Source organism: Mustela nivalis, assembly GCF_964662115.1.
Source record: "Mustela nivalis genome assembly, chromosome: 12".
Taxonomy (NCBI): Eukaryota; Metazoa; Chordata; class Mammalia; order Carnivora; family Mustelidae; genus Mustela; species Mustela nivalis.
In genome coordinates this window covers 11,691,620-11,714,640 of record NC_139031.1, presented here as the reverse complement: position 1 = coordinate 11,714,640, position 23,021 = coordinate 11,691,620, and the positions used below count along the sequence as shown (strand labels likewise).

The 23,021-nt window shown below is 38.1% G+C and overlaps 2 protein-coding genes across 2 annotated transcripts; both read left to right on the top strand.

Annotated features, from left to right (window-relative positions):
* Positions 1-655: 655 nt before the first annotated feature.
* On the top strand, positions 656-1,600 carry LOC309845221 (olfactory receptor 9A1-like; the record flags this gene model as incomplete). The annotated part of the gene is made up of 1 exon (XM_082692890.1): positions 656-1,600. The coding sequence occupies one exon, from the start codon at positions 656-658 to the stop codon at positions 1,598-1,600; it is 945 nt and encodes a 314-aa protein (XP_082549016.1).
* A 19,560-nt stretch (positions 1,601-21,160) lies between these two features.
* On the top strand, positions 21,161-22,105 carry LOC309844872 (olfactory receptor 9A4-like; the record flags this gene model as incomplete). The annotated part of the gene is made up of 1 exon (XM_082692196.1): positions 21,161-22,105. The coding sequence occupies one exon, from the start codon at positions 21,161-21,163 to the stop codon at positions 22,103-22,105; it is 945 nt and encodes a 314-aa protein (XP_082548322.1).
* Between the last annotated feature and the right edge of the window lie 916 nt (positions 22,106-23,021).

Here is a 23,021-nt window from a genome sequence, read left to right as displayed (position 1 = left end):
TGGAGCCAGCTCCCCAGAATACAGGGAAAGACTCAATAATTTGTCTCAGTATAGCTCTTATGATAGTTTCCCAGGTAGACCCTACCTCTTTGCCAGCTGGCTCTAACAACAGACTGAAGTAATGATTAAGATAACTGAAGTGAGAACTTCAAGTGAACATAAGGCAAATAGAGCTCATATTCAGTGGAGATGAAGGGAAGAAGTTACCATATCTGGGTGGGATTGGTAGGATTCTGTAGGACATGGACATAAGGGGCAGAGAATATGGTTTAGGGCATTCAGGAGGGAAGCATTGGTGTTATGAATGAGCTCATTGTAGTTAGGGAAGTGGACAGGGTGACAGCTCAGAGCAGAGTTAGAGGCAGAAGGACCAGTGGGTTGAAAGATGAGGGTGCATATGGGGGGGGGGTTGTTGGTGACTAATGCTTACCTTCTTGCATACATATATTTATTCTAATATGTATTTTCTTCATAAAACATTTCACATCAACCTTGTACAGAGAATACTAGAAGATGAGCCCATTGTCATGATGTGGAGCCCAAGAGCAGAGATAATACTTCCTCGACTTGGGAATGGCTTCAGTCCTTTGAAATCAGAAGCATGTAAGCTCGCCTTTGTTCTCTAGATTTCATAAAGGGCAAGACACAGGACTAAATGTTGAAGAATTATTCTAGTGCCATTGAATTTTATCTACTTGGCTTTCGTGGCTCCAAAGAACTACACAATATTCTTTTTGCCACATTCTTCCTTCTCTACTCAGTGACAGTCATGGGGAACATACTCATCATTGTGATTGTCTGTGTTGATAAACGCCTGCAGTCCCCCATGTATTTCTTCCTTGGCCACCTCTCTGTCCTAGAGATCCTGATCACATCAGTTGCTGTCCCCTTGATGCTCTGGGGGTTACTGCTTCCTGGGATGCAGGCAATATCTTTGACAGCATGTAGTGCACAATTATATTTGTACCTTTCTTTGGGTACGTCAGAGTTGGTATTAATGGGAGCGATGGCTGTAGACCGTTACGTGGCTATCTGTAACCCCCTGAGGTACAACATCATTATGAACAGCCACACCTGCATCTGGGTGGTCATTGTGTCATGGGTGTTTGGGTTCCTATTTCAAATCTGGCCCGTCTATGCCACATTTCAGCTTACCTTCTGCAAATCAAATGTGGTAGATCATTTTTTATGTGACCGAGGGCAACTGCTCAAATTATCCTGTGATGACAGCCTTTTCACAGAGTTTATTCTTTTTTTAATGGCTGTATTCATTATTGTTGGTTCTTTGATCCCTACAATCATCTCCTACACCTACATCGTCTCCACCATCCTCAAGATCCCCTCAGCCTCTGGTCGGAGGAAAGCCTTCTCTACCTGTGCATCCCACTTCACCTTTGTTGTGATTGGCTATGGCACCTGCTTGTTCCTGTATGTGAAACCCAAGCAAACACAGGCAGCTGAGTACAACAGGGTAGCATCACTGATGGTTTTAGTGGTGACCCCTTTTCTGAACCCATTCATCTTCACCCTCCGGAATGATAAATTTATAGAGGCCTTTCGAGATTTCATGAAACGCTGCTATCAACTCCTCAAGGATTAGCTGTGTCCTAAGGACAATCAAAGACACATCGTCATGGACCTGAGTAGTCTGAAAGCAATAATGCAATCTGAAACGATCATGTTCAACACTAAATTGTTTGTGATCTACACGGAAATTCCACAAAATTCTTCAAGAGAATTTTAAGACATTGACAGTGCTCCAATTTATAATCAGATGATTCCTACAATGGGAGATTTCATTATTATTTTTTAATTGGATATATATTCTCGTACATACTTCTGTAGTTATAATACATCTTATAGTATAAATTTAACAGGTGTAAATGTGCAAAATATATGTGATATTTCTTTGAACACTCAGCTTTTTTGAATGGGAAAAGCAAGAAAGAATATAATTCATTCTGTGACAGTTGACTCCATGATTGATTCTAGGTGTTGAGTCATCTTCCTATATTTTGTCCTGGGCTTTCATGATTTTCTCACTGCCTAAAGCACCCTCTATTTCTTTTGTGAGTGACCCCAAGTTCAGCCTCAGGGGGTCCAACCTTTACTTGAGGTTCCTGCCCCTAGGTCCTACAGGGATGCTACCTCCCTGTAGATCTTCTCAAGTAGCAGCTGTAAGAGTGAACTCATTCCACACTCCTGCCTCCTTCCCAATCTCAGGGAGATGTATGTTAATTCAGGCATGTCTCTAATTGGTGGACTTTCTCATGGTGAGGAGAGAGGGTCTTAGAAAGAGGCATTTTTCTTATCTAGCATGATTTTCATTATCTCCTGAGCCCCAGATGTGGGAGGGCATGACTTCTGGGACCTGAACTTACAAGGGCAAGCTGACCTTGGTGTGTCCCTGGGATGAGGCAGGAATGCAGAAAAGGGGCCACCCCTGGTCGCTTCTCCCTACATTCCTCACATTATCCAATCGTGACACAGGGCATTCCATCTCCCTTCTCTCTTAGCTACATTTCTTTCTTCCTTTCCCCCTCCCCCTACAAAGACAGAGTTTACCAAGCTGTCCTCCAGGTCTATAGGGAGCTTCCTAATCCTATCTCACTTTCTATATTGTCTAGTCCCAGCCCCTTTCCTGTCACACTGCCCTTGTCAATATTTCTGCCATTCTTATGTGGCTAAGTAGAGGTCAAAAGACTGTGCACATGAGACTGCCTCCCAACATAATACATGGATTTATTCTGGACTCTGTTCTATGTGCATTTGACAAGAATATATATTCTGTTGTTTTAGGATGTTCTGAATATAGCTGTTAAAATTTACCTGGTCCAATGTGTCATTCAAAGCCACTGTTTACTTATTGTATCATTTAAAGCCACTGCTTACTTACTGATTTTCTGTTTGTATGATTTATCCTTTGATGTAAGTGGGGTGTTAAAGTCTCTAATATTATAGTATTAGTATTGATTATGTCAATATGTGTGTTTGTTAATAGCTGCTTTATGAATTTGGATGCTCCTATGTTGGATACATAAATATTTACAACTGTATCTTCATGTTGGATTTTTCCCGTTATGATTATATAATGTCCTTCTTTGTTTCGTATTACATCTTTGTTTTAAAGTCTATCTTGTCTGATGTACTTATCATTACCCTAGCTTTCTTTTTACTTCCTTTTGCATGAGCAATGCTTTTCCAGCCCTTTATTTTCAATCTGCCTGTGTGTTTAAGTCTTGAATGAGTCTCTTGGAGGCAGTGCATGGGTGGGTCTTGCTTCTTTATTCATTCTGTCACCCTGTGTCTTTTGATTAGAGACGTTAGTCCATTTACATTCAAAGTAATTATTTATGGGTGTACTTATTGCCCTTTTGTTACTTATTTTTTAGTTATTTTTGTAGTTCTCTGTTTCTTCTCTTGCTTTCTTCTTGCATGGTTTGCTGGCTTTCTTTAATCAGATAGTTGGATTCCTTTCTCTTTATTTCTTGCATATCTATTACTGGGTTTTGATTTGTGGTGACTATTTGGTTTATATATGACATCTATGCATATAATAGTATATAGTAAGTTATGGTTGCTTAAATTTAAACCCGTTATTTACTCCTTTCCCCATCCCCTTAACATTTAGGAATATGGCATTGTACTTTACATACTTTTATTTTGTGAATCCCTTGACTGATTTTTATAGGTGTACTTAATTTTTTTGCTTTTGTGTTTCCTACTTTTCCTACTCCTGCTTATGGTCTTTCCTTTCCATTAAGAGACCCCTTTTCATTTCTTGTAGGGCTGAGTTAATCGTTACGAATTCCTTTAACTTTTGTTTATCTGAGAAACACTTTATCTTTTCTCTTATTCTGAATTATAGCCTTGCTGGATGCAATATTCTTGGTTGTAGGCTTTTTTCTTTTAGCACTTTGAACATACCATGCCATTTCTTTCCAGCCTGTAATGTTTCCGCTGAAAAATCAGTGGATAGACTTATGGGGCTTCCCTTTTATATAATTGTTTTATTTTCTTTTGCTGCTTTTAAAATTCTCTCTTTATCACTACTTTTTGCCATTTTATATTTTAATTTAATTTAATCTAATCTAGTTTTATAGATTTATTTATTTATTTGAGAAAGAGAGAGAGTAAGCAGGGGGAGGAGCAGAGGGAGAGAGAGGAAGAGCATCCTCAGGCTGACTTCCTCCTGAATGTGGAGCTCAACGCAGGGCTCAATCCCATGACCCAAGATCATGACCTGAGCTGAAGTCAGATGCTTAACCAACTTAGCCACCCAGGCACCCCTTCTTTGTGCCATTTTAAATACTATGTATTTGGGTGTGGACCTTCTTGGTTTGGTTAAATAGGGGGCTCTCTGTGTCTTCTGGATCTGAGTTTCTATTTCTTTCCCCAGATTCAGGAAGTTTTCAGCTATTATTTCTTCAAATAAGTTTTCTGCCCTGTTTTCTCTTTTTTCTTCTTTTGTGATCTGTATAATGCAAATGTTATTATGCTTGATGGTATTGCTGAGTTCCCTCTATTTTTTTTTTTATTATTATTTTTCTGTCTCCCATTCAGCTTGTTTTCCTTGACTTTGTCTTCCAGGTCATTGATCTATTATTCTGCCTCCTCCAGTCTGCTATATATTCCTTCTAGTGTATTTTTAATTCCAGTTATTGAGTTCTTCATGTCTGATAGATTCTTGTTTATGTTTTCTATCTCTTTGTTAAGGTCCTCCACTCTTTTTACTCAAGTCCAATGGGTATATTTATGACCATTGCTTTAAATTCTTTATCAGGTATATTATTTATCTCTGTTTTAATCAGCACTCTTTGATTTTGTTGTGTTCTTTAATTTGGGACATATTCCTCTGTCTCCTTTTGTCTCTCTGTTTCTGCATGTTAGGAAAGTCAGCTACCTGTGCTGCTCTTGAAAGTAGTGGCATTATGAAAAAGAGGTCCTGTAGTGACCTGCAGAGCAATGTGTCTTGTTCAATGGAACCTGGCACTTCAGGGGTATCTTCTATGTGTGTGGCATGTGCCCTGCTCTTCTGGCTGAGCCACTTTTGCCTTCAGTCCATTTGTCTGCAATGACTCTGCCAGTTGTGGGAAGGGTTTTGTCTCTTTGTTGTTATTAGGCTTGTCTGGACCTGCCATGGCTTACATTGAGTCAGAGCAGGTGTTTGCCCAAGAGGTGATAGCATTAAACTATAGGGCACTTTCTCTGTGTTGTTTCCTGAGGAGCTTTTGTTGGTGGGTAGGAGTCAGAGTAGGTGGTCCCCCCCCCCCCATTGCTGTGGCTATGGTCAGACTGGTGTGTGCCATTATCATAGTCTGTTTATTTTTGAATTGGATTAGACATATCGGTATGAATCTCTCTCTCTCTTTCTTTCTCTCCCTGTATGTATGCATATACATGCATATGGATGTGTGGTGTGTGTGTGTGTGTGTGTGTGTATTCTCAATTTTTTTTTTTTTTTTTTGAGTGGTAGTTCAATGGCTAACCCAGTAACAATGATCATGCCCTTTAGGCCCCGATCACAGTCCTAAATGACCATTTAAACCATAAGAAGCAAATCCTCCAGGATATATGGCTAACTCCAGGTCTGGGGCCAGAAATAAACAGGATGAGCTTGGAACATTTTGTCATACCAAATATCAAAGCTGACTAGGGACATGTTAAAAGGATTCAGGGTCCAAACTGAAGAGACTTTCACTAGTCAATATGGGACAAGTTGTAATTTGAAAATACAATGATTGCAGTCATTTAAAACCCATCAAACATATTTAGAACCATGAGTTCATAATGATATTTACAAGTTATTCACCTTCAAAGGAGATTAAGGAAACCTATTTATTATTTTGAGATCTGATAAATGGAAAGATTCAAGTATTTATTTTGGGTAAATATACAGTAAATGAAAATATCAAAGTATTGTAGATAATTAATGAAACATGATAGAATTAGAATATCATCATTTAGCAATGCCCAATGATGTTTATACATCATGCATCAACTGTTTCTAACATCATAGAAAAGAGAAAAATAGATCTATGTTTCCTTGGATGAAATACTATAAAAGACCTTCATTTTTCAAAACTAGAGGAGTTCAGTCTTATCAGTCCTCTGAATTCTACTGCCAATTTACAGGAAAATATATAGAGAACTTTATTTACTATATCATAAGGATACCATCACCAAAATCCAGATTATAGACAACTACTGTCAAAACACCTAGTGATTTCAACAGATAGATGATAAGGAAAAGAAAGGGATGCTGAAAGTATCTACAGATTAAAAGGACTAAAAGGATACATGAAATTTAAAAAAAATGGTCAAAACTAACTAAGCTATAGTATGTAGTGATATAAATTTGGGTGATAAAAGAAACATGGTGAAGTGATTATTGCAAAGATAGCTACTTTTAGGGAAATAAGGATTATAATTGTAATGGGGTAGCACAGGAGGTTCTGAGGTCTGTATGAATGTTCTTTCTTTTTTTTTTTTTGATCTGGCTGGTAGCTCTAAGGGTACTTATCTCATGATAAATTAGATATATATTTGCTTTGTGTAGTGTTTCTATCTATATCTATACTTTATATTAAAATCAAACAATTAGAAGGCTTTCTGATTTCCATTTAAGGAGCTTGGAAGTTGTCACTGTTGTCCTCCCAACAGGAATAAAACACAAAGAAACTGAAAATCAGCATACTTTCTTAAATCCATCAGAGAATTAAGGTCACTGGGCAAACCAATGTTCTTCATATTGGAAAGACAAGCAAATACAATGAATCACAGTGTACTGGAGCAGAAAATCTGACACAGAAGTCCATTGCTGGAACTAGTTTGAGGTTAGAAAGTACTTGACAAATTGTTGTAGGCTCTGTAAGGACAAACTTGGAGGCTAAAACTTTCTGAGAGTCCCAGTGTTAGGAGGGCCCCCATGCATTTGTGAATTGTATGTCCAGGATCCTTGTCAGGATCTCAGAGTAAAGGTCAGAGAATTCAGAGTCCTATCAATTAGGTGAAGGGTGAAAGTAACCATTCTGAAATACACCAAGGAATTTGAAAACGTTCTGAAATATGCCTGGCTTTAAGGAAGACTATTTTACCAAAGCCTAACTACCTTGAATTTTTCCCAGAGCCTAATCAATTTGGGTTATGGCCCAAATTCCCAATCTCGGAAATAGCCAACTCCAGTCTCTCTGCCCTGTTTCACCAAAGTTACAGAGAAGCTGAAAGTCACAACCCAGAGACACAGGTTCGCTACAAGTCTGAGACCTAATCATAGGACTGTAGAATGTTGAATGCTTCACTCCCTTCACTCCTTACCACCACATCAGTAAGGCTTCTGTATGATAGCAGGGGATTACACAGCAATAACTTTGAGTCTAAGACTTTACTTAAGAAGGAGATTCTAGGGAAACACAAAAACAACAGATGAGACAAAAATAAGAACAAGAGATTTATTTTAGTCTCTCACATCTATGGCTACATTAAACAGTAAACACAGCACAATTCTGATCCAGATAAACATAAAACCTCACATATAAGACCTGTTTACCTCAGGTCTTTTTACCCATTATGTAATGTCCAGCTTCCAGTGAAATATTACAAGGCATACTAAAACAACAACAACAACAACAACAACAACAACAAGCAAAACAAAGTATGAAGAGACAGGGCAAACATTAGAATCAGACTCAGATGTGGCAGAAATGTTGACATGATCAGACTAGGATTTTAACATAACTGTTTAACATGCTAAGGGCTCTAGTAGAAGAGTAGACAAAATGCAAGAGCCAATGGATAACATCAGCAGAGCAATGGAAACTAAGGAAGAATAAAAATGAAGTGGTAAAAAAGGCCCAACCTAAATAAAAATAAAGAATGGCTTTAATGAGCTTGGCAAAAGAGTGCACATAGTTGAGGAAAGAATCAGTGAGCTTAATGATATGTCATGAGAAACTTCCAGAACTTAAATGCAAAGTGAAAAATGAATGAAAAATGTAAAACAGAGTATCTAAGAATTTGGCACAATTATAAAAACAATTACAAATCTTATGTGTCATGGGAATATGAGAAGTAACAGATAAATTATTAGAAGTAATAATAACTGAGAAATTCCTAAAATTAATGACAGACATCAAACCACAGATCCAGGAAGCTCAGAGAATGTGAACAAGATAAATACCAAACAATTTACATGTAGACCTATCATATTTGAAGTGCAGAAAATCAAAGACAAAGACAACATATTGAAAGAAGTCAAAAAGGAGAAAACACTTAACCTACAGAGGAATAAGAATGGGAATAAGAATGGGAATTACATTAGAGTCCTCTTCAGAAAACATGCAAGCCAAAAAGAAAGCAGAGTAAAGTACTTAATGTGTTGATGAAAAAAATCCACCATTCTAGAATTCTGTATCTTGGAAAATTATTCTTAAAAAGTGAAGAAATACTTTCTCAGACAAATAACATTTTGTTTGTCACCAGTAGACCTCCCTTGTAAGAGATGTTAAAAGAAGTTGTTTATAGGGGTGCCTGGGTGGCTCTGGATTAAAGCCTCTGCCTTTGGCTCAGGTCATGATCCCAGGGTCCTAGGATCGAGTCCTGCATCAGGTTCTCTACTCAGCAGGGAGCCTGCTTCTCTGCCTGCCTCTCTGCCTACTTGTGATCTCTATCAAATAATAATAAAAAAAACTAAATAAAAAAAGTTGTTTACAGAGAAGGAAGATAATATTGTTCAGAAATTGAATCTACAGAAAGAAAGGAAGAACTTATAGAAGGAATAAATTTAGGTAAAATATTTAATTTTTCTTATTCTTACCTGATCTCACAGATAATAGTTTGTTAGAATGACAGAGCAGCAACATATTGGATGATTCTAGCTTATGAATAAGTGAAGTGAATGACAGCAATGTTTAAGGGATGTGAGAGAGGAGTTGGGGATATTCTGTTATAAGATACTTGCACTACCCATGAAGTGCTATAATGTTACTGAGAAGTGATTATATCAAGGTCACAGGATATAAAGTTAGTATACAAGTCAATCACTTTCCTATGTACTTGCTCTAATATATATCAACAATGAAAAATTGGGATTTGGAATTAAAAACACAACACCATTTATTTGAGCACCAAAAAATATTTAGATGTAAACCTAACAAAATTTGTGCATGATCTGAGAAAAACCACAAAAACTTAAAAGCTCTGATGAAAAATATAAGAAGATATAAATAAATGGAGAAATACCCCATATTCCTGCACAGAAAAACAGTATTATTAAGATGTCAATTCTTCTCAACTTGATTTATAGATTCAATGCAATCTCAACCAAAATCCGAGTAAGTTATTTTGTAGATAATGACAAAGTGATACTAGTATTTATATGGAAAGGTGAAAGGCTTAGAATAGCCAACACAATTCTGAAGAAGAACAGAATTGAAGCTACTAACTCTACTCAACTTCAAAATTTATTCTAATATAACTGTACTTATTAAGACCTTGTTTTATTGGAGAAACAACAGAAAAATATATTACTAGAATAGAATAGAATAGAATAGAATAGAAAGCTCAGAAATAGACCCACACAAACATCATCAACTGATCTTTAACCAAGAACAAAGGAAATTCAGTGGAGAAAGGATAGTTTTTTCAACAAAAGGTGTTGGAACGATTGGATCCAGGGGAAAAAAAATCTGGATGCAGATTTTATACCTTTCATAAAAATAAACTCAAATTGGATCAGAGACCTAAATGTAAAATGCAAAAGTACAAAACATCAGAACCTAACAGGAGAAAAGTAGGTGACCTTGGGTTTGATGAATAGTTTTTATATACAACACCAAAAGGATGATCCATGAAAGAAAAAATTGAAAAGGTGAACTTCTGCTCTAGGAAGGACTGTTATGAGAAAGAAAAGACAAGCCACAATTTGGGAGAAAGTACTTGGCAAATGACATGAAATATCGGACATGTACACAAAACATACAAAGAGCTTTTAAAACTCAACAATAAGAACAAATAACAATTAAAAATGAGCAAAATATCTGAACAGTTACCTCACTAAAAGACATATGCAGATACTAAATAAGCATATAAAAAGATGATCAACATTCTATGTCATTAGGAAATTACAAATGAATACAATAATGAAGAACCACCCCACACCTAGTCGAATGAGTAAAATCCAAAACACCAAATGTTGGTGAGCATGTGGAGTAACAGGAACTCTCATTATTGCTGGTGGGAATGCAAAATGGTACAGCCACTTTGAAAGACACTTTGGCAATTTCTTACAAAGCTAAGTATGCTCTTGCAATACAACCCAGGAATTATATCCCTTAATACATACACAAATGAGTTGATAGCATGTCTGTACAACCTTGCACATGAATGCTCTTTGTAGCTATATTCATAATTGCCAAAAATTAGAAGCAACCAAGACATTTATTATGGGTTGTATTATGTCCATCAAAATTCATATGTTGAAATTCTAACCTCCCAGTATATCAGAATGTGAACTTGAGTGGAAATGGGGTTGCAGTTGTACTTAGTGAAGATGAGGTCATACTGGAGTAGTGTAGTCCCTAATCTTATTGACTGGTGTCCTTATAAAGAGAACACTGTGTGACGAGACATGGAGAGAGAATGACTTGAGAAGGTGGAATATAAACCAGATAGCAATAGAGAAGTATCAATAAAGCCAAATGGAAAAGAATAATATGATCGATAAATCCCTCACAAGAATGAGCAACTAAAAAATAGAAACACAAATCACTAATATTAGAAATGGAAACAAAGGATGTCACAATAGTGCTATAAACTGTAAATGTATAAAAATGGATATCATGAACAACTTTATTTTGATAAACTTGACAACTTAAATGAATTAAGCAAATCACCTGGAAAACACAAACTGAAGCAGAAGTTTTGAATAGTCCTATGGTTCCTAAAGGGATTTTACCTATAAATAAGTACTTCCTCACAAAGAAAACTCCTGGCCTAGATTTCCTCACTGATGGATTTTTCCCAACTATTTAGGAGGAAATAATACAAACATTTCCCCACAAAATAGGAAAGGAGGGTTTATTTTCCAACTCATTTTATGATAACCAAGATTACTTTGATGCCAAAACCTGACATGGACCTTACCTAAAAGAAAATTATAGGTCAATATCTCTCATTAATAGAGAGGCCAAAATCCTGAATTAAAAAGCTAATCAATATAACCCAATAACTTAAAAAGAATAGCCCACATACCTCAGTATTCCCTCCTAATCTTTCTTTTCAGCACTGAGGCAATCACTATTGGGGTTTCTTTAACTACGATTATTTTTAATCTATTTTAGAATGTATGGCATCTCACCATATGCAATTTTTTTCATATCTAAAATTTCATTTATTATAAAGCACACGAATTCATCCACATTGTGTTCTATCAGCATTTTTTTTTTAACTTTTTATTTTTTATAAACATATATTTTTATCCCCAGGGGTACAGGTCTGTGAATCACCAGGTTTACACACTTCACAGCACTCACCAAAGCACATACCCTCCCCAATGTCCATAATCCCACCCCCTTCTCCCAAACCCCCTCCCCCCAGCAACCCTCAGTTTGTTTTGTGAGATTAAGAGTCACTTATGGTTTGTCTCCCTCCCAATCCCATCTTGTTTCATTTATTCTTCTCCTACCCACTTAAGCCTCCATGTTGCATCACCACTTCCTCATATCAGGGAGATCATATGATAGTTGTCTTTCTCTGCTTGACTTATTTCGCTAAGCATGATACGCTCTAGTTCCATCCATGTTGTCGCAAATGGCAAGATTTCATTTCTTTTGATGGCTGCATAGTATTCCATTGTGTATATATACCACATCTTCTTGATCCATTCATCTGTGGATGGACATCTAGGTTCTTTCCATAGTTTGGCTATTGTGGACATTGCTGCTATAAACATTCGGGTGCATGTGCCCCTTTGGATCACTACATTTGTATCTTTAGGGTAAATACCCAATAGTGCAATTGCTGGGTCATAGGGCAGTTCTATTTTCAACATTCTGAGGAACCTCCATGCTGTTTTCCAGAGTGGCTGCACCAGCTTGCATTCCCACCAACAGTGTAGGAGGGTTCCCCTTTCTCCACATCCTCGCCAGCATCTGTCATTTCCTGACTTGTTGATTTTAGCCATTCTGACTGGTGTGAAGTGATATCTCATTGTGGTTTTGATTTGTATTTCCCTGATGCCGAGTGATATGGAGCACTTTTTCATGTGTCTGTTGGCCATCTGGATGTCTTCTTTGCAGAAATGTCTGTTCATGTCGTCTGCCCATTTCTTGATTGGATTATTTGTTCTTTGGGTGTTGAGTTTGCTAAGTTCTTTATAGATTCTGGACACTAGTCCTTTATCTGATATGTCGTTTGCAAATATCTTCTCCCATTCTGTCAGTTGTCTTTTGATTTTGTTAACTGTTTCCTTTGCTGTGCAAAAGCTTTTGATCTTGATGAAATCCCAATAGTTCATTTTTTCCCTTGCTTCCCTTGCCTTTTGCGTTGTTCCTAGGAAGATGTTGCTGCGGCAGAGGTCGAAGAGGTTGCTGCCTGTGTTCTCCTCAAGGATTTTGATGGATTCCTTTCGCACATTGAGGTCCTTCATCCATTTTGAGTCTATTTTTGTGTGTGGTGTAAGGAAATGGTCCAATTTCATTTTTCTACATGTGGCTGTCCAATTTTCCCAGCACCATTTATTGAAGAGGCTGTCTTTTTTCCATTGGACATTCTTTCCTGCTTTGTCGAAGATGAGTTGACCATAGATTTGAGGGTCTATTTCTGGGCTCTCTATTCTGTTCCATTGATCTATGTGTCTGTTTTTGTGCCAGTACCATGCTGTCTTGATGATGACAGCTTTGTAATAGAGCTTGAAGTCCGGAATTGTGATGCCACCAACGTTGGCTTTCTTTTTCAATATCCCTTTGGCTATTCGAGGTCTTTTCTGGTTCCATATAAATTTTAGCATTATTTGTTCCATTTCTTTGAAAAAGATGGATGGTACTTTGATAGGAATTGCATTAAATGTGTAGATTGCTTTAGGTAGCATAGACATTTTCACAATATTTATTCTTCCAATCCAGGAGCATGGAACATTTTTCCATTTCTTTGTGTCTTCCTCAATTTCTTTCATGAGTACTTTATAGTTTTCTGAGTATAGATTCTGTGTCTCTTTGGTTAGGTTTATTCCTAGGTATCTTATGGTTTTGGATGCAATTGTAAATGGGATTGACTCCTTAATATCTCTTTCTTCTGTCTTGCTGTTGGTGTAGAGAAATGCAACTGATTTCTGTGCATTGATTTTATATCCTGACACTTTACTGAATTCCTGTATAAGTTCTAGCAGTTTTGGAGTGGAGTCTTTTGGGTTTTCCACATATAGTATCATATCATCTGCGAAGAGTGATAATTTGACTTCTTCTTTGCCGATTTGGATGCCTTTAATTTCCTTTTGTTGTCTGATTGCTGAGGCTAGGACCTCTAGTACTATGTTGAATAGCAGTGGTGATAATGGACATCCCTGCCGTGTTCCTGACCTTAGTGGAAAAGCTTTCAGTTTTTCTCCATTGAGAATGATATTTGCGGTGGGTTTTTCATAGATGGCTTTGATGATATTGAGGTATGTGCCCTCTATCCCTACACTTTGAAGAGTTTTGATCAGGAAGGGATGCTGTACTTTGTCAAATGCTTTTTCAGCATCTATTGAAAGTATCATATGGTTCTTGTTCTTTCTTTTATTGATGTGTTGTATCACATTGACTGATTTGCGGATGTTGAACCAACCTTGCAGCCCTGGAATAAATCCCTCTTGGTCGTGGTGAATAATCTTTTTAATGTACTGTTGAATCCTATTGGCTAGTATTTTGTTGAGTATTTTCGCATCTGTGTTCATCAAGGATATCGGTCTATAGCTCTCTTTTTTGGTGGGATCCTTGTCTGGTTTTGGGATCAAGGTGATGCTGGCCTCATAAAATGAGTTTGGAAGTTTTCCTTCCATTTCTAATTTTTGGAACAGTTTCAGGAGAATAGGAATTAGTTCTTCTTTAAATGTTTGGTAGAATTCCCCCAGGAAGCCATCTGGCCCTGGGCTTTTGTTTGTTTGGAGATTTTTAATGACTGTTTCAATCTCCTTACTGGTTATGGGTCTGTTCAGGCTTTCTATTTCTTCCTGGTTCAGTTGTGGTAGTTTATATGTTTCTAGGAATGCATCCATTTCTTCCAGATTGTCAAATTTATTGCCGTAGAGTTGCTCATAGTATGTTCTTATAATAGTTTGTATTTCTTTGGTGTTAGTTGTGATCTCTCCTCTTTCATTCATGATTTTATTTATTTGGGTCCTTTCTCTTTTCTTTTTGATAAGTCGGGCCAGGGGTTTATCAATTTTATTAATTCTTTCAAAGAACCAGCTCCTAGTTTCGTTGATTTGTTCTATTGTTTTTTTGGTTTCTATTTCATTGATTTCTGCTCTGATCTTTATGATTTCTCTTCTCCTGCTGGGCTTAGGGTTTCTTTCTTGTTCTTTCTCCAGCTCCTTTAGGTGTAGGGTTAGGTTGTGTACCTGAGACTTTTCTTGTTTCTTGAGAAAGGCTTGTACGGCTATATATTTTCCTCTCAGGACTGCCTTTGTTGTGTCCCACAGATTTTGAACTGTTGTATTTTCATTATCATTTGTTTCCATGATTTTTTTCAATTCTTCTTTAATTTCCCGGTTGACCCATTCATTCTTTAGAAGGATACTGTTTAGTCTCCATGTATTTGGGTTCTTTCCAAACTTCCTTTTGTGGTTGAGTTTTAGCTTTAGAGCATTGTGGTCTGAAAATATGCAGGGAATGATCCCAATCTTTTGATACCGGTTGAGTCCTGATTTAGGACCGAGGATGTGATCTATTCTGGAGAATGTTCCATGTGCACTAGAGAAGAATGTGTATTCTGTTGCTTTGGGATGAAATGTTCTGAATATATCTGTGATGTCCATCTGGTCCAGTGTGTCGTTTAAGGCCTTTATTTCCTTGCTGATCTTTTGCTTGGATGACCTGTCCATTTCAGTGAGGGGAGTGTTAAAGTCCCCTACTATTATTGTATTGTTGTTGATGTGTTTCTTTGATTTTGTTATTAATTGGTTTATATAGTTGGCTGCTCCCACGTTGGGGGCATAGATATTTAAAATTGTTAAATCTTCTTGTTGGACAGACCCTTTGAGTATGATATAGTGTCCTTCCTCATCTCTTATTATAGTCTTTGGCTTAAAATCTAATTTATCTGATATAAGGATTGCCACTCCTGCTTTCTTCTGATGTCCATTAGCATGGTAAATTCTTTTCCACCCCCTCACTTTAAATCTGGAGGTGTCTTCGGGCTTAAAATGAGTTTCTTGGAGGCAACATATAGATGGGTTTTGTTTTTTTATCCATTCTGATACCCTGTGTCTTTTGACATCTATCAGCATTTTGTTACTTTACATTGCTGAGTAGTATTTCCTTGTATGACTATAACATTCCCTTGTTGATGGATATTTGTTTTCTGTCACACAATTAGTTATAATGATTAATGGCATGATGAACACTGTAACTGAAGTATTGGAGAAGACATACATTTTGATTTATTTTCAGCAACTATCTACAAAGAGAATTGCTAGATCATAGGGAGATATATATTTAAGTTTATAAAAAATGAAACTTTTTCCAAAGGAGTTTTATTCCTTTATATTCCTTTCTCCTTCTCCATTTCTACTCTGCCAATGTCTAGTTGATCATACTGGAAGGATAGCTAGAGAAATGGAACCATGCCTGGAATTAAGAAAGTTGATTGTTTAATGAAGGTTCTGACACAGAAGACCCTCTTCAGATTTCCTCATTTGGCAGCAGCCCTCCTTCACGGTTCCCCAGCAGTCATCACATGACCCCACATGGCCACTCAGAGGCTGACAGGCACATAGTGGGACAGAGGTGTCACGGGCAGCTGTCAGCACAGTTCCTGTGGGGGTGAGGCCCTGAGGGATGGGTCTCTACTTCACAGTATGATTGGTGGCTCCTGTTTTGTTAGTGGCATTATAGGATCTGCATGGGGTAACAATACTAAAATAGAAATACTCTGACCAGAGGATCTGAGCATAGGCTCAATGCAATCTCATTTAAGAAACAAAACAAATGAGCAAAGGGGGAAAAAAGGAGAGAGAGAGGCAAACCAAGAATCATAGTCAACTGCAGAGAAAAACTGATGGTTTCCAGAGGTGAGGTGGTGGGGGGATGGGTGAACTAGGTGATGGGGATTAAGTAGTGCCCTTGTCATGTTGAGCACTGCATCATGTATGGAAGTGTGGAATCACTATATTGTACACCTGAAACTAATATTACACTGCATGTTAACTCATTGGAATTTAAATAAAAAATTAAAAAGAGATTATAAATTAATGTAACTTTTTGGTGGTGACTTGATAACAGCTAATAATTTAATACAATTACAAAGTTATAGGAGAGCCTGGGCAGATAAGTGTCTGACTCTTAGTTTTGGCTCAGATTGTGATCTCTGGGTTTAGAGATTGAGCCCTGCATCAGGCTCTGCTCTCTCTCTCTCTTTCTCTCTGTGTGGAGTCTGCTTCACATTCTCTCTCTCTCCCTCTGCCCCTCCTACTCATGTGCTCTCTCTCTCTCTCTCTGTAAAATAAATAAAGGAATCTTTAAAAAAAGGTTTACTTGTACGACTTTTCAGACATGAAAATATTTATTGCAACAGCAATATAGACATGAAAAATTGTAGAAAATGAAATATTCATTAGCATATTAAGTAACCATCAGTGTTTTTGTAAGTGAATATTTGTAAAGCTCTCACTTAAAATGTGATTCACATATCATCGTTAGTAAGGAAAATTTATTTATTTATTTTTAAATATTATTTATTTATTTATATTATTATGTATAATATTTATATATTATATATAATATATTCTATATATTATAATGTATATTACATTATACATTTATATATATTATATTTATTTATTTATATTATTTATTTTTTATATTTTATTTTTTTATATTTTTAAAAATAATTTTAATTTTTCAGTGTTCCAAGATTCATTGTTAGGAAAAGTTTAATACAACACAAGCATACATGCACACACATATATATGAAAAAGTAGCCAGACAGTGTATTTATTTATTTATTTTTTAACTTTTACTTTGTTTTAACATATAATGTATTATTTGTTTCAGGGGTACAGGTCTGTAATTTGTCAGTCTTACACAATTCACAGCACTCCCCAATGTCTATCACCCAGCCACCTTCTCACCCTCTCAAGCCCTTCTCCTCCAGCACAGACAGTATATTTATTAAAATATCATTTACTTTAAAATGGTATGTACAAATGTTCTTATAAACACACAGAACACTTCTCTGTGAATATAGTAGAAATGTATAATAATAATTTATAATATTTATCTCTAGCAGATGGATTCTCAAGATAATCAAGCAGATAGGGAGATGGATATTGCACTTTACATTATATCCTTCCATTTGAACTTAAAATTAAGATCTGACTAATTTTATGAAAAATGAAATTTGTTTTACATAGTTTAAGAAGAGATATTTTAAATGTGATTTTGCTATTTTACCTAAATCCAAACCATCCTCACTTAGTATTGTTGTTGTTGATTCTGAATATCTTCACTTTCACCCCTCAATTCAAGCAGCACAGGGAGGTGACCCAAGAGCATTTGAAGATTGAGAAGAGACATGTATGGCTGAACAACCACAGTTGGATAAATGTTGGAGGGCCTGGAATGGGCTGTAGACTTAACAGAATGTAAATTTGGAGTAGTGGCAGGTCCTCTCTCTCTCTTACATGCTGTCATAACTGGACAAAGGGTATGTGGTAGAGAGTGTGCAGATCCTCTGGGAAATACGTGTTTCATGAAAACTTGGAGATGATGAAGAAGACTAAGTGGACTCTAGGTTTTTATGTGTGTCTTGTAGGGATTAGGGGACTCATCAACTTGGGGGTAGCTTAGGGATAAATGTGCCCTTGTCGTGTTGCTGGGATAAATGGAGTCAGGGAGAAGCACAGAGCAGACGAGGGGGCTGACCAGTCAGAGCTTGGTTTTTGTGATGAGTAAGGGTCTAGGAGGAAGGCAGCCTGGACATTGAGAAATTTCTGACAAGCAGTTTTTAAGTTTGCTCAATGGACATAACTTTTTCAAGAGGTAAAACTTGATTATCTGGGCACCTGGGTGTCTCAGCCAGTTAACTGGCTGCTCTTGGCTCAGGTCATGATCCCAGGGTCCTGGGATCGAGTCCCACATTGGGCTCCCTGCTCAGTGAGAGCCTGCTTCTCTCTTTCCCTCTTCTCCTCCTCCCTGCTTGTGCTCTCTCTCTCTCCCCCAAATAAATAAATAAAATCTTAAGGAAAAAAAAAAAAAAGTAAAACTTGATTATCCTCAGAGGGAAGAGTGAAAGTTTCTTCAGCTTTTCCTTGACTATATCCCTAGTGTGTCTCTGAGCCTGTGCAAATGATTCCTTAGTGTATAACTATCCTTGGGGACAAAAAGGGTAGAGAAAGAAAGAGGCAGAGAGAATGAGGGAGGGGAAGATAGGTGGGTTCCTCTGAGCACTATGTCTGGACTTTTCCTAAGCTCCTCTGTGTGGACGGTGTTCTTTGCCACGAGTGGAGACAGCAGGGGCTGTGTCTGCCTCCTAAGCATGGCTCTTTACTAACCATGGGTAGTCTAGGTTGATGCCTGAAGAGCAGTAGAACTTTCCAGTCCAGTCCCCATCTCTGGAGGTGAGTGTCTTCCAGGTATTCCCTTCAGTGAAGGACAGAGTAGAAGAGCATTATCATGAGAGGGTCTAGGCTTTGTTGCCATATAGAACAAGGACACCTAGAGTCTGAAGAGTGGAGTAAGGGAGCCACAGAGTAGATGACTCTCCATCAGATCATCGCTCTGTAGTAAAGGGCAGGTTGATGGTACCTAGTACTGGCAATGGGCATACTCTGTGACATCACCCAAGTCTGTGCTCTTTCATTTTTCTTTCTGTCTTCCTTATATCTGCTTGCCATCTTGTTGGGGATCTCCTGGAAGACAGAATGCAGACTGACTAGGTGGTGCTTTGGAGAAGAATGAATGGAGGGAAAGATAAATTGGATACTTTTTGATTTCTTCTTTGATCTATTAATTGATATATTTATTCAAAAATATTTACAGAATATATACTTTGTCAGAGTCTGTTCTTGTCACAGGTGTTAATACAAGAAATGCAAAGAAGTTGCTTCAAGGTACTTTATTCTTATGTGGGGTTTTGATGATAAAGTAAGAAGTAAGTGCATCCTATATTTGAGGTATTGATGCAAGCCAACAGAAAGAAAAATACAGCCTAAAGAGGTTTGAGAGTGAAACTGTGCATATGTTGTTTGGAGAGGATTGGGGGGAAGGGTCTGTGGATATCTTTAGGCAAAATTCTGCATGTGGAGAGGGAAGGAGCCCAGTTCTCCTGAGGAACTGAGTATCATCTATATCGGTGACTTCTATCATTCTTGCAGACCCTAGGGCTCTGGAGAAAATGGAAGGTCCTGATAAGTGGATATGTTCTTTGGAATTTTCCAAGTTGCTCAATGGGACTGACCCCATGGCAGTTTGGTTAGAGAGATGGGCTGCCCATTTGGAGGTGTTGGGTCCCTGCTGGTAGTAGAGATTTGAGACCTGGAGAATAAGGAGGATTTTGCCTCTCTATCACAGGTTTTCTTGTCTTCTGGTTCTAGTTTGGATACTGGAGTACAGATAGGAGTTCCTTCAGGACTCTTCCCTCCCTGGTGTCAATTACTGACCAGGGGAAATCAAGATATAAGAGTTAGAGGTCACTAATGGAGAGCTGGGGAGGCTTTTTCTGCTTGGAGGATAGACATTCACTGAAATGAGAAATGGAGGAAGGTTTTTATCATGAGAATAAGGAGGAAGATGTGGATAATCCCCTCCAGGGAGCCAGCTCTCCAGAAGTCAGGGAAAGACTCAATGTTTTGTCTCAAAATAGTTCTTTCTTATGACAATGTCCTAGAGAGTTCCCACTTGCTAACAATACCACAAAGTTGACAATATAATTGAGGGAGAAACTTAACCTGAATATATGCAAATGGAGCCTATGTTTAGAGGATATGGAGGAGTTAACCTGTCTGGCTGTGATTCACCAAGATTAGGATCAGCTACATTTATAATGTTGAAATGTAGCAGGATTTTTTCAGGATACGGATATAAGAGGCAGAGAAGACACTTTAGTGTATTCAAGATGGAAGAGTTGGTGGTATAAATGAACACGTTGTGGCCAGGGAAGTAGACCCGGTGATAGGTGAGAGCATAGTTGGAGGCAGGATGCCTGGTGAATTGAGAGACAAGGGTAGAGACAGAGGTGCATGAGTTTTCATGCCTAGGGTGTGGCGTTGGTAGGTATTGCTGATTTACTTTGGCATATATATTTACACTCATACATTATACATGTCCCTCATAAAACATTTAGCACTGATCTTTTTTTATAAATTTAGATTCAATTAGCGAAGGTATACATTGGTTTTTAGATATAATGTACAATGATTCATCAGCTCAGTATGATACCTGTCACTCATCAAATCAGATGACCTTCCTAATGCCCACCCAGTTACTCCATCCCCTCACCCACGTCTCTTTCCTCAACCCTCAGTTTGTTTCCCAGAGCCAATAGTCTCATGTGGTTTTTCTGCCTCTCTGATTTCTTCCCATTCAGTTATCCCCTGACCCCTGTGGCCCTCTGCACTATTCCTTATGTTCCACATATGAATGAAACCATATGATAATTGTGTCTTTGATTGACTTATTTCACTTAGCATAATACCCTCCATTTCCATCCATGTTGATGTAAATGGTAGCTACTCGTCTTTCTGATGGCTGAGTAACATTCCATTATATATATGAACCACATCTTCTTTATCCATTCATCCGCTGAAGCACCGATCTTGTATTGAAAAGGATACCATTGTGTTGTGGATTCTAGGAATATGATATACTTGCTCAATTTGGAATTGTCCTTGATCTTTTTGCAATCAAAAGCCTGTTTTCTCCCCTTTGCTCTTTAGATTTCACAAGGAACAAGAGCTCAGAACTAAATGCTGATGAATCACTCTAGTGCCACTGAATTTTATCTCCTTGGCTTCCCTGGCTCCAGAGAACTACACCATCTTCTCTTTGCTACCTTCTTTTTCTTCTACTTAGTGACATTAATGGGAAACACAGTCATTATTGTGATGGTGTGTGTTGATAAACGTCTGCAGTCCCCCATGTATTTCTTCCTTGGTCATCTCTCTGCCTTGGAGATCTTGGTTACTAGTATCATCGTGCCTGTGATGCTTTGGGGATTGCTTCTCCCTGGAATGCAGACAATATCTCTGGCTGCATGCATCACCCAGCTCTTTCTGTACCTTTCTCTGGGGACCTCAGAGTTTACATTGCTGGGAGCGATGGCTGTGGACCGTTATGTGGCTGTCTGTAACCCTTTGAGATACAACATCATTATGAACAACCGAACCTGCATCTGGGTAGTCGTTGTGTCATGGGTGTTTGGGTTCCTTTTTGAAATCTGGCCAGTGTATGCCACATTTCAGCTTACCTTCTGTAAATCACACGTGGTGAACAATTTCTTCTGTGACCGAGGGCAATTGCTGAAACTATCCTGCAATAATACCCTTTTCATAGAGTTTATCCTATTCTTAATGGCTATTTTTGTTCTTTTTGGTTCTTTGATCCCTACAATCATCTCCTACACCTACATCATCTCCACCATCCTCAGGATCCCTTCAGCCTCTGGTCGGAGGAAAGCCTTCTCTACCTGTGCATCCCACTTTACTTGTGTTGTGATCGGCTATGGCACCTGCTTATTCCTCTATGTGAAACCCAAGCAAACACAGGCAGCTGATTACAACAGGGTAGCATCACTGATGGTTTTAGTGGTGACCCCTTTTCTGAACCCATTCATCTTCACCCTCCGGAATGACAAATTCATGGAGGCCTTTCGAGATGTCATGAAACGCTGTTGTCAACTCCTCAAGGGGTAGCTGTGTCCTGAGGACAATCATGGACTCATCATCATGGACCTGAGTAATCTGAAAACACTAATTCATACTGAAATGATCCATTTCATCACCAAGTGGTTTGTAATATACAAGGGAATTCTACAAAATTCTACAAGGGAATTTTAAAACACTGACAGTGTTCCAATTTATAATCAGATGATTTCCTACATGGGAGATCTCATTATTTTTAACTGGATATATATGTCTATACACTCTTCTGTAGTTATAATCTTACATTTTACAATATAATCTTACATCTTACAGTATAAATTTAACAGATGTAGATATACAAAATATGTGTGATTTTTTTTTCCAGAAAACTCAGCTTTTTGAGTGGGAAATCAGGAAAATTGTAATTTATTCTGTGGTTGACCTACGTTTTGTTTCTAGGTGCTGAGTCATTTTCCCATATGCTGTCCTGTGCATTCATGATTTTTTCAATGGTTAAAGCACCATCTATTTCTTTCATGAGTGACCCTACGTCCTGCTTCGGATTCCAACCTTTACTTGAGATTCCTGCCCCCAGGTCCTACAGGGATACTACCTCCCTGTAGATCTTCCTGACTGGCAGTTGTAAGAACAAACTCCACAACTTTGCCTCCTTCTCAGCCTCAGGGCCAGATGTGTGTTAATCCAGACATGTCTCTAATTGGTAGACTTTCTCAGGGTGAGGAGCAAGGGTCTTGGAAAGAGGCATTTTCTTATCTGGCATGACTCCCATTATCACGCCAGCCCCAGATGTAGGAGGGCAATGGCTGAGTTCTGGGACCTGAACTGACAAGGGCAAGCTGACCTTGCTGTGTCCCTGGGCTGAGGCAGGAGTGCAGGGAGGGTAGAAAAGTGGCAGCCCCTGGCACTTCTCCCCGCAGTCCTCATCTTCAATCCTGACACAGGGCAT